Raw genomic sequence first — 10,738 nt, 5'->3', positions numbered from 1 at the left:
CACCTCTACTGGAGTTGTCACTACCCCAAAATTACCCAACTCAGTAAGCAAATGATAGAACCGACTTGTCATATCTCCCAAAGATTCTTTGTCCATACACGTGAAGCCATCGAATTCTTTCTTGAGTAAGTCGTGTCGCAATTGGCGTGTTGCTTCATTTCCTACCCCTCTGGTTTTCAACGCATCCCATAATTTCTTTGTCGTCTTGAAGCTGATAAATTGATGGTAGATATCTTTGCTTAAAGCCTGAGTAAGAATGGCATATGCCTTCTTTTCCAGATCATATGTCTTCTTCTGATCTTCAGGAAGGTCGGCAAACGTAGCAGCAGTTGAAGCAGCAACCTCTATTGCTTGATCGAAATCTGTGGTGAAACGTAGCCACAATTCTGTATTTTGCCCAAGCACATATGTGTAGAACCTATCAACCCATCCCGGATACTCGTTTAAATGCATCAACTTAGGAGGCCGATTCAAACTTCCAGTTTCACTCTCGCTCAAAAGAATGCTTTGAATACTCGGTGTTTGATTTGATACGAATGCCCATTGACCGGTAGATATAGCATTTGCTTGCGAAGAAACGGATATGGGAGATTCGGCCCACGAAGGAGATAAACTTGTATTTCTATACTTTCCCTCATCCGGAGACGGAGTACCCACCAACTTGGATTCATATTTTATACGAAAAATGAACACCTGAAAAACACACCTCAAACAGACAGTTAAACAACTAGTGCAAACCTTCAGTTTAAAAATTACAAGTATCTTGACGAAACTGAATTTTAAAGGGAGTCGACGAAACAGATTAATCTTTTGAAAAAAGGGGCCCAATATACTTGTTCGGCAAAACAAGAAAATTAATTATATGGGTCGACGAAACAAAAGGCTTGACGAAACAGAGAAAAGTCCTTGTTGGGCTTTCAAGTCGGCGAAACCGATTAATCTTTTACAAGAGCCCAATATGACGAACAAAGCCCAACTCCTTAACGACGAAACAGGCTTATAAAAATTAATACTTGACGAAACTCAGACCCTTAATAAGATGACGAAACAAACCCAGGCCCAAGTAAGATCGGCGAAACAGAGGCCCACTATGTGATGAAACAGGCTTTTGTTTCGTCGAAGAACAGGCCCACTTCCTGTTTCGTCGAGGATGACTTTTAGCGAAATGGAACTTGTTTCGTTGAAAGTCTGTTTCGTCGAAAAAGGTGTCAGTGGTTGGTAAACTTTTCAACTTGACCTTATCCTGACACACACAGACCCTACTTTCGGCTCAAGACATCCTGCTTTCACCAAACAGGTATGGCTTATAATATTTTAATCAAATAACTCTTTCCAACACACAAACAACTCTCACAAATGATTTCCAAAGATTAAAAAGTGTAAAACTTTGAAGAACACTTGAAGATGATATGCATATGTGAAGAACACAATCACTTTTCCGGTGAACCGAAACTTTCTGAAAACACGATTTTGCTAAAAATGTTTAATAAAAACCAATAACTAACATGTGAACATGAACTTAACACGGTTTTTAACAAAACACAAAGCAAAACAAACAAGATTTAGTCCATTTAAACTGTTTTTCCAGAAAGTGTAACTTTTCAAACCCGAAAACAACCAAGAACACCTCGGTTTTAACAAGGAGAAGAGCCAAGGCTCTGATACCACTTGTAGGTCCGGCTAGGGGAGGATCTAGTCGCCTAATCCTTGTATACAAACCACCCCGGTTGTGCGGAATCCAACCGAGATAGCAAACCGAGATAGAACACGACAATGATAATATGGACACGAGATTTCAACGATTAACACCTCTGTATTAATACTATGAAAATCTGTTACAGCTCAATGTTTACAAATATGCTCTGTAAACTCTCAGTTCTCTCGTGTGTGTGTGTTCTTTGTTATGTGTTCTCTCGAGTGTTTCTTCTGTCTTCAGACTATATATAGCAACAGCACCACGAAACGGAACAGATATCGACGAAATGGAACAAACCTCGACGAAACACATATGCAAGCGATGAAACAGAATTGAAGTCGACGAAACAGGCTTGTTTCGTCGACAATGTTCTTGTTTCGTCGAGTTGGGCTTAGGCCCAAACAGTGATGGCCCAAGATATGTTTCGCCGACTTTGAATTCAGCCCAAGTATTGTTTCGCCGATCAGTTTGCAGCCCAAAGAACTATGACAAGTTCTTTTTGTTCTCTTGGCCCGCTTGAAGTCTTCTTGCACACGACGGAGGAATGTCGTTGCAAAGCCGAGTCGCGTCAAGTCGAGTCGCGTCCACATATCATGTATCAACAAATCAGTTGTTTATAAACAATCATTTATCAAACATATTTTTTGTATATAAATAACCAACACTTCCTATGTTTGTTTACGGTGCTATAGTAAAAGACAGTAGGGATGAGCTCGGTACTGTCCGGTACCGAACCGGTATCGGTACCGAAAGAACCGGTACCGAAAATCCCCAAAAGTGGGTACCGGTACCGAAAACACATATTTTGCTTAAACCATGCCATGCTAATTCTGTTATGTCTAGCGGAGTGGGAGCTTCCAGCATGGGCGGATCTATATGGAGGGGAGGGGTTGCCCGGGCTACCCCTCAACTTTCTTGATGAAGAGAAAAAAAAAGAAGTTTCTCCATTGTTTTATGTATTGAATACCTATGTTGTTTTATGTTTGGGATATCCTTAAAGGCTTGTGATTGTTTGTTACAAGTTATAAATTATGATGAAGTAAAGAAAGAAGAAGAGAAGGTACATGTTGCAGGTTATAAACTATGATGAAGTAAAAGAAAGAAGAAAGAAAGACGGAGGGTTTTTGCATTGGGAATATAAGGATTTAACTGAAAGATTAAAAAGAAAAGTGAAAATATGAGCTGGCCTTTGATATTGGTAAATGGTTTGAAAAGCTAATTTTTTTTTATTTTTACTTTTCATTTTTTTATCAAAAAGACTAAGTGCACTTTACATCAATATCGCAGGTAAGCGAGCAACAAGCTGCGCCGCTACCCCTTTCTGAAAAGCAAACCCTAGCCTATTAAAGACAAAGCCCTGCCCCCTGTTGATGAGCAACTGCTGTGGATAGCTTCTGGAGCTAGGGAGCCAAAGGTATCGAAGGGGACAAATGCATGTTGGTTATCAGCACATGCTTTAGCGTGTTTATCCACCTTTTTTGATTCCGCTTTCCTTATAGCTTGTCCTGCTACAAACCCGCTTTCCCTTAAACCAGCTAAGGGGGAGACTCCTGTGAGATCCACACAAGCATGTTTCCCTCCCGCCCAGCCAAAGACGAGCAGATCCGCTGGTCTCAATGTAGATCTCCCTTCCATGGGGTCTGTAAGGAAATTCACAAGGGCCTCCTTCTTGGCAGAAATCCCCGCTCTCCTCAAGATGTCCCCCAAAACATCCCTCACCCAGTCATGCCGATATTTGAAACCAGGGAGCTCCTTACAATGAACAGCATGCTCCCCGTATTTATCCATACAGGCTTTACAGCAAATTGGGCAGGTTTCGCCTTCTGGATACATAGAGTTTATCAACTTCTTCAGTCATGAAGGTATTCTTTGTAATTTATCCATACAGGCTCAACAGCCGACATACATTGCCGTAGCCCCTCGACTGTGAATTTAATCAGAGATCTCTCTCTGTTAACTGGAAACTAGAGTTTATCAACTTCTTCAGTCATGAAGGTATTCTTTGTAATTTGTGTGCAAATGTATTCTTTATGATTTTTTATATCTTTTTCACTTAATCACTTTTGATTTTAGAATGTATTAGCAAATTGTATTTGCCTAGTACAAAATGGACCCTAATTTTAGTTGTTAATATGTAGTTGATTATTTTTTACTTTTGTTTCTTCTCAAATTAGGGGATTTGAAACTTGGAAAATGAAACCACATTCTGAACAACGTTGGGTTTTATTAGCAACTTTTTTCAAAAAAAAAAAAATTCCAAGAAAATGGTGACACAGATAAAGTTTGTGCGATCGAAAGAGAAACAATTGATAATGTAAGAGATAGGGATGTAATAGCTCGATTTCAAGCTTTAGAAACCCAAATAGGAGAAATTTATTAGGTAATTGTTCAACTTTATTTATTATCGTGTTTTTTATTTACGTTTTAGAATGTATTGTAGATAAAATTGGGATACCCCTGAATTTTTCTTCTAGATCCGCCACTGGCTTCCAGGCACCCACGTCATCAATCACAAGTAGAGATATTACACGCAAAAAATAAGCATATCCTTGATTAGAGATATTACACGCAAAAAAATAAGCATATCCTTGATTAGTCAAGTTCCTAAACACAAGAAATATAGGCGTGAGCATCCCAGCTTACTTGTCAAGAAGATCGTTGTGGTGATGTGACAAGTTCATAAAAGGAGACATTTGAACAGTGTGGCGTCTTACCGCATTTGATCTTCATACGATCCATCACATTATCCATGATTGCCTCAGCCTCTACACACAAACCAGAAAACCTTCCTTCCAACTTATCTCGATGTGATGCAGGCAACTTTGTCAGTATTACTTTAATCTCCCGCAACATTGAAATTGTGTGACCAGTATTTTCATACCCTTTCTCATACTGCTCATTCAGACCTTCCCAATAGCTCTCGATATGTGTCATTCTTTCCCCAACATGCCATTTGATTTTCGTGTCCGGAAATGCCCTTTCGTTCTCAACTTCCACTTGCTCATGCATTGTTGCCGTTTGGCTTTCCATTGGTGCCTTGTCCTGCTCCATGTCAGTCGTATTTATTTCACTATTTTCTGTCCACTTATCTAGTAGCAACTGCAACTTTCTCATAAGGTTTTCTGCTGATGCAACATTCCTAACAGCTCTAACCTCCTGCATAGTTTCCATGGATAATAAAATAAGCATGAAGCATCTAGAAATAAACGCACGTCATGATGTGCATACCTCATATGAAACCAGTGTAAAGGTAGCACCATGAGAACTATCTAGCAAAAAGTTTTTGACTTCAGTAGACATGGTTACTTCTGGCTTGGTAAGATCAGCTGGATAAATCTTTAAACTCTTTAAGTCGGTAAATGGAGATGGTTGATCTGAGATTAGTTCCACTGATGAAGATAGAAGCTGCAAATAATGCCAAAAAAGTTATGTATACAAAAGTGGAATACATTTATGTAATCTTAATGTAACTTTTTCAATTTATTTTTGCAATCATAAGAATATTTGTGTTGTTTACATTGAAAATATTTGTTAGACCCATATGATAAACACCAAGGACCAATACCAGCATACCTTGAGAAGTTCCAAGTTAAGTGTAAGAAATTTGACACTACGGAGTTGTTGAAGCAGACGAATTGAGCATAATACTTACATTCATGGGAACATTGAATACATATATCCACCTTTTCCAAATGAAGAAGGTCGGAAGAAACCTTCAAAGGATTACCAAAATAATTATTTGTATCATCTTTATAACGCAAAGAGGCAAGGTTGGGTGCGGAAACCAAACTTATCCCTGGCCAATTTATTATAGTGAATTTCTTAAGTTGAGGTGTATCCACATAGACAGCATTATAACCACCATTTTCAAGTGTTAGATTAGATAGTCCAAGATGGCATAGATGGAGATCCTTCGATCGACCCCCCGGAATTCTGCAATTGTTTAAGGTGAGATTCTTCAAGTTCGCGCAATTGGATAAAAGACCAGCACTCTTGTCAGTAATATCATCATAATTCATTGCGACACAAAGGAGATTCAATGTTGTTAAAGCAGGTAAGTACCAAGTAGGTGGGATCATAATGAAATGTCTGTAACCATACCCAGACATCGTGAGATTTTTGAGAGACTGAGAACTAAAGACAGAAAGAGGAGATTCGCATAAATCCTCATGATACCCCTTCTTTCCAGGCAAGCAAGTAACGTCCAGCTGTTGGACATTGTGGGAAAATGAATATTTCAAAATTCTTTTGACAAATGCCTCGCTATCCTTTCCACAAAAAGCCAGCTTGACATAACGCACTTCTGTTTTATTGTTTCGGGTAGACAGAACACGTGTAACAAATTTGGAGAACTCGGGCAACGAATGGAAACCCTCACTTGAGAAATTAAGACAGGGCATTGAAGTCCAGATATACCTCCATCTGGATGACAAAGCACTTGTTCGGATCGCATATTTAACGTCAATAAAAGAGAGGATTTTATGGATAAGATCATTTGGCAAGTTGCTTAGTCTATCAACTTCTACTTTCAATCTAACTTTACCATGCCTGGAATCCATTCTCTCCCAACTCTATCTTTGCGGAAATAAGAATTCGAACATATGTCGGTTCCTTTCCGTTGCTAAACCACCGGCATCATATCTTCTCTTCTGGATCCAGAAGCTGCAATTTGATTGTGTGCATCAGTTAAGATATAGGACAAACTAAACACTCAAGATACAAGTAGTTTACTTTCAGCTTCTAAACCATTAATTTCTAAATTTGATGGAATTACTATAAGGAAAAAAAAAGAGGTTGTCAATACAATAACCCAACTTATAATCTGGAATCCTAAACAAACAACCGGAAAAAAAAAAAGTTATAAAGAATTTAGGAAAGATTTGTCAATACAAACAATCGGAAATAATAATGTGTCAAAACTCAAACTTAAAATCAAAATGGAACCGAACTTATAACCAAAACAAACCCTAAACTGAATGTATTTCAATAACAATAACCAGTAACTCATGATCATGTGTGGATAACTGGTATAGTGGTATGCCGATTTTGAATAACAGAAACTAAAACTTAAGGTTATTGTTATGTTTACTAACATTTATCAGATAGGAAGAAACTTACTAGTGGCATGTCGATTTCTCCGACCGCTGTGGAAAGTCGATTACATTCGAGAAAGGAGATACTATGATCCATTTAGGAAGTTAGGCTTTGTTAGCCCATGTTACTTTTCAATTAAGCCCAATAACTCATATCTCTTCAAGCCTTAATATCTTGGCCGAATTTTACTTTGCATTAAACTAACTAGTTTTTACTATCCCGGCGTTGCAGCGAACGTCTTTTTTTGTTTAGTCTGTGTTTACATGTGTTTTGAAATCCCTACGAGCGCATTGCACACGGAAACGCTGACAAGAATAAAAAGAAATTATAGAATAAAACACTAAAAGATAACCAAAAGAAAATCAACCAAAAAAGTTGTATGGTAATAATGTTGTTCGTATGAAACCTGTGGTCAGATTTGAGTAAATGATACTGGGTACCGGTACCGAATTTCCCGAACCGAAAGATCTTAAGTACCAATTCAGTACGACTTTTGTCGTTCCTGGTACCGGTTCGCTACCGTTTTTTACCTTCATATACAGGTACCGTAATTGGTATTTTCGGTACCAGTACTGATTCGATATTGGTTGACACGGAGCTCATCCCTACCCCTGAAACTAAAAAAAGAAATCATTAAAAGTTGAAGAAAATCAACAAAAAAAGTTGCACGATACCGTTGTTGTTCGTACGACACCCATACGACACCCATGATCAGGGATGAGCAAATGGTACCGGGTGGCAGTACTGAATTTCCTGATCTAAATGATTTTCAAAATTAATTCGATGCCGATTTTTGGTGTTTACTGTACCAGGCTGGTGTCGATTTTTATGTACCAATAACCGTACTGGTATTTCCGATACCAGTACCGGTTGACAAAAACTTATCTAACTTAAAAAGTAAAAAAGATAAACAAAAAAACTATTAAAAAAAAACCATATATATCATTATAACTTTTTCTACTTTTCTATCAAAACATTGAATTTTTAATATATAGGACTATTGTTCAAAACATACAATTTTTAATATATAGGACAATATGTGTATAATACCAATGCGGTGGTGGTTTATTAGGCCATCCGTAGTCATAAAACCTGTAGGTCCCTGTTTCGCGGAGGATTACGAACCTAAACCTTGTTATACAAACCTACTAGCGAGTGCGGAATCCAAGCTAGCAAGCAAACCGAGTTAGTAGCAAGTAGAGAAACAAACACACAAAGATTCACCGATTAACACTAGTCGTATTAATGCAATGAGGGTTTCGGTTACAAGCTCAATGTTTACAGAAGTGTTCTATAAACTCTCTAAGTGTGTGAGTGAGTTCTGGGCAGAATGCTCTCTAAGCTTCTATCTCTCGGGTGTGTGAAAATGGCAGAACTTCAGAACTCCAGAACTAACTCACACTCAACACATGCATGGGTATATATACCCAGCTCAGCAGGTCTGCTCGAAGGATTCGACAGATGGTCCGAAGGATCATCTGTCGACCACATGTTACACGAAAGATCAGCATGGACCTCGAAGGATCATCCTTCGAGGTCTAATGGTCGAACCATGGTCGAACCATATCTTTCGATCACCTCGAAGGATCAGGTGTATCCTTCGAGGCTATCCTTCGATCAGAACATCTTTCAAATGTTGTCCAAGTCAAACCGGAGGATGGTTGACTTGGTCAACTTACAGACTACTAAGGACATCGTTTACATACAGACCCAATACAGACAAAGTACAGACACAAGTGCACCAACAAACTCCCCCTTGGCTGTAGCTTTGTCTTTGATCTCTAATCTTTGTCTTGTTCTTCTAAAAGTGTAGACTCGTCTTGAACTTCGACGGTCTTTGGTCTTCAAGTCTTCAAGACTCTGATGTCCTATCATGTCTTCAATGTCGGAGGATCTTCAAAGTCTTCACGTCTTGAAAGTAGAGAGTGTATCAACAAACTACCCGTATCATGTAGGAAGTGTGTTGACAAACTCCCCCTTAACATAAGCTCCCCCTTGAGTTATGCTCGTGAAAAGACTTTATCTTTATGAAGTGAGATCCTTGTGGTGTTGATGATGGCCAGCGGCAACTCGATCATCTTCATTCATTGAGTGCCTTCGTGTCTTCATTCCAAAGCTCGTCAACGACCATGTTCTCCTAGCCTTTAGAATCTGCACATGCAAGAAATCTAAACGCGTAATGAGAACAATTGCTTGGAATATAGTATAAACAAATGACACACGAATGACCATGTCATAATCAAACACCGTCCGACAGTTTGAAAGTTTAATAAAATTTGTCAATTTTAGTTTTTAACTTTCAAAACATGCAAATTTCGACCGTTTATGAAGATTTAGTCAGTTCGGTTTTCAGTCAAGTTTCAGGTAACGAAGACTTGAGCTCCAACATCGTACGATCGAAAATAAAGCAGAAATAAAATCTTTTTGGCTTTTATAAAGTTTATATTAAAACAAGCCTAAAATCTTTTTGGTATTTTTGAAATTAAAAGACAACAATTTAAAATCCTTTGAGTGTTATCAAACGACATCACCGCTAATGTCGTGCTGATATGCACCAAACGACGAAACTGTTTAAAAGAAAAACAATAAAAGTTAAGCAGTAAATAAATAAATATATACAAACATTCTTTTTGCGAGTTTCGAGGGTAAGAGAATCATATCAGTGTACGGTCATGCCAAAACACTCTTGTTGTTTAGTTAGTTAACATTAAGATAAGCATCCTATAACAATTATTGGTATTGTTGTCCACTTAAGCTCAACTTATCAGATGTAATCATGTTTAGAGGATACGTTAATGTATGATTTATACTTACCGACCGGTGTTCATCCACATCACGACACATTCCCGTATCAAGGTATGCACGAGAGTTCATCTTACCAGTGAGTATACCGATTATCACTGGTAAGATGATAATCGGTATGCACGCTTAGTTGAACTACATCCAGATCTCATTGTCTCGCCTTTGTGAAGTCGACCACGTAATGCACTACGAATCTTCAGCATCAGTACTCAGGAAGTCAGCTTGACCAAGTACATCGTTTGCAAACTCAACGAATTGAGTTACCCCCAGATCCCTGTAAAATCCCAAAGAAATATCAAACCCAAAACCGAATCCTGCAGGTCTTCAGCCTTGAACTATCAACTTCTATAAAGATTCCCCCAGGTCTTCAGTAAACAGCGCTTTGAAACAACTGTCGACTTTAGATACCTGTATGTTTCCGTGCAAAACCCTTCACGCTGGCTGGAGAATTAATTAAAATCCTCAAATATGTGTCTGTGCAAAACATTCCACTCCGAACCGCTTGTATCACCAGAAAAATCACAAACTCTACCACCTGTGATTGCGTTTAGAAATTTACCGAAGAAATTGAACAAATGAAAATTTTTATCCCCCCATTTCTTTGGTAAAATCTCCAAACCTTAACAGATTCTTTCCACTTCAAAGAAACTGTCGTCAAATGTTCACCAATTCCCTCCACTGAGCGGAACTGTCATCAATCTTCATTGAATGTTCTCGGTTCCGAAAATTCACGAACATGACTTTCTTCTTTGCATAATCTAGTTGAATAAGAACGTCCCCTGGTACCCCGTAGGATCTGAATTGTATCCCTCCAAAGAATTTGTGAACTCGTTAGGACCGGTATTGACATTCTAGGTTCATTCATTCGTTACCAAATGCGAGAATATGACAATAAACAAAAAGATTTCTTCGTTGCATATTCTAGTTGATAAAGAAATTTCGCCTAGTACCCCGTAGGATCCGACTTGTATCCCTCCAAAGACTTTGTGAACTCGTTAGGATCGGTATAGACGTTCCAGGTTCATACGTTCGTCTTCAAATGCGAGAATATGACAATAAACAAAATTCTTTCGAACATTTCCGAATAACCGGTAACAATCATAAATACTGATGTGCGGAAGCGAACATACCGTGTTGTTTTTGGCC

The 10,738-nt window shown here is 38.5% G+C and overlaps 2 protein-coding genes across 2 annotated transcripts; both read right to left on the bottom strand.

Annotated features, from left to right (window-relative positions):
- Positions 1-4,327: 4,327 nt before the first annotated feature.
- On the bottom strand, positions 4,328-5,090 carry LOC110923652. Its single transcript, XM_035986645.1, has 2 exons — positions 4,925-5,090; positions 4,328-4,852 (listed from the first exon to the last, which is right to left on the bottom strand). Exons 1-2 carry the CDS (start codon positions 4,994-4,996, stop codon positions 4,343-4,345), a joined length of 582 nt encoding a protein of 193 aa, XP_035842538.1. The 5' UTR covers positions 4,997-5,090; the 3' UTR covers positions 4,328-4,342.
- LOC118488786 (F-box/FBD/LRR-repeat protein At5g56420-like) lies at positions 5,019-6,876 on the bottom strand. Its single transcript, XM_035986130.1, has 3 exons — positions 6,815-6,876; positions 5,214-6,358; positions 5,019-5,101 (listed from the first exon to the last, which is right to left on the bottom strand). The coding sequence occupies exons 2-3, from the start codon at positions 6,253-6,255 to the stop codon at positions 5,019-5,021; spliced, it is 1,125 nt and encodes a 374-aa protein (XP_035842023.1). The 5' UTR covers positions 6,256-6,358; positions 6,815-6,876.
- Between the last annotated feature and the right edge of the window lie 3,862 nt (positions 6,877-10,738).

The sequence above is a fragment of the Helianthus annuus genome, chromosome 17 (assembly GCF_002127325.2).
Source record: "Helianthus annuus cultivar XRQ/B chromosome 17, HanXRQr2.0-SUNRISE, whole genome shotgun sequence".
NCBI lineage: Eukaryota > Viridiplantae > Streptophyta > Magnoliopsida > Asterales > Asteraceae > Helianthus > Helianthus annuus.
This window is presented reverse-complemented; position numbering and strand designations above follow the sequence as displayed.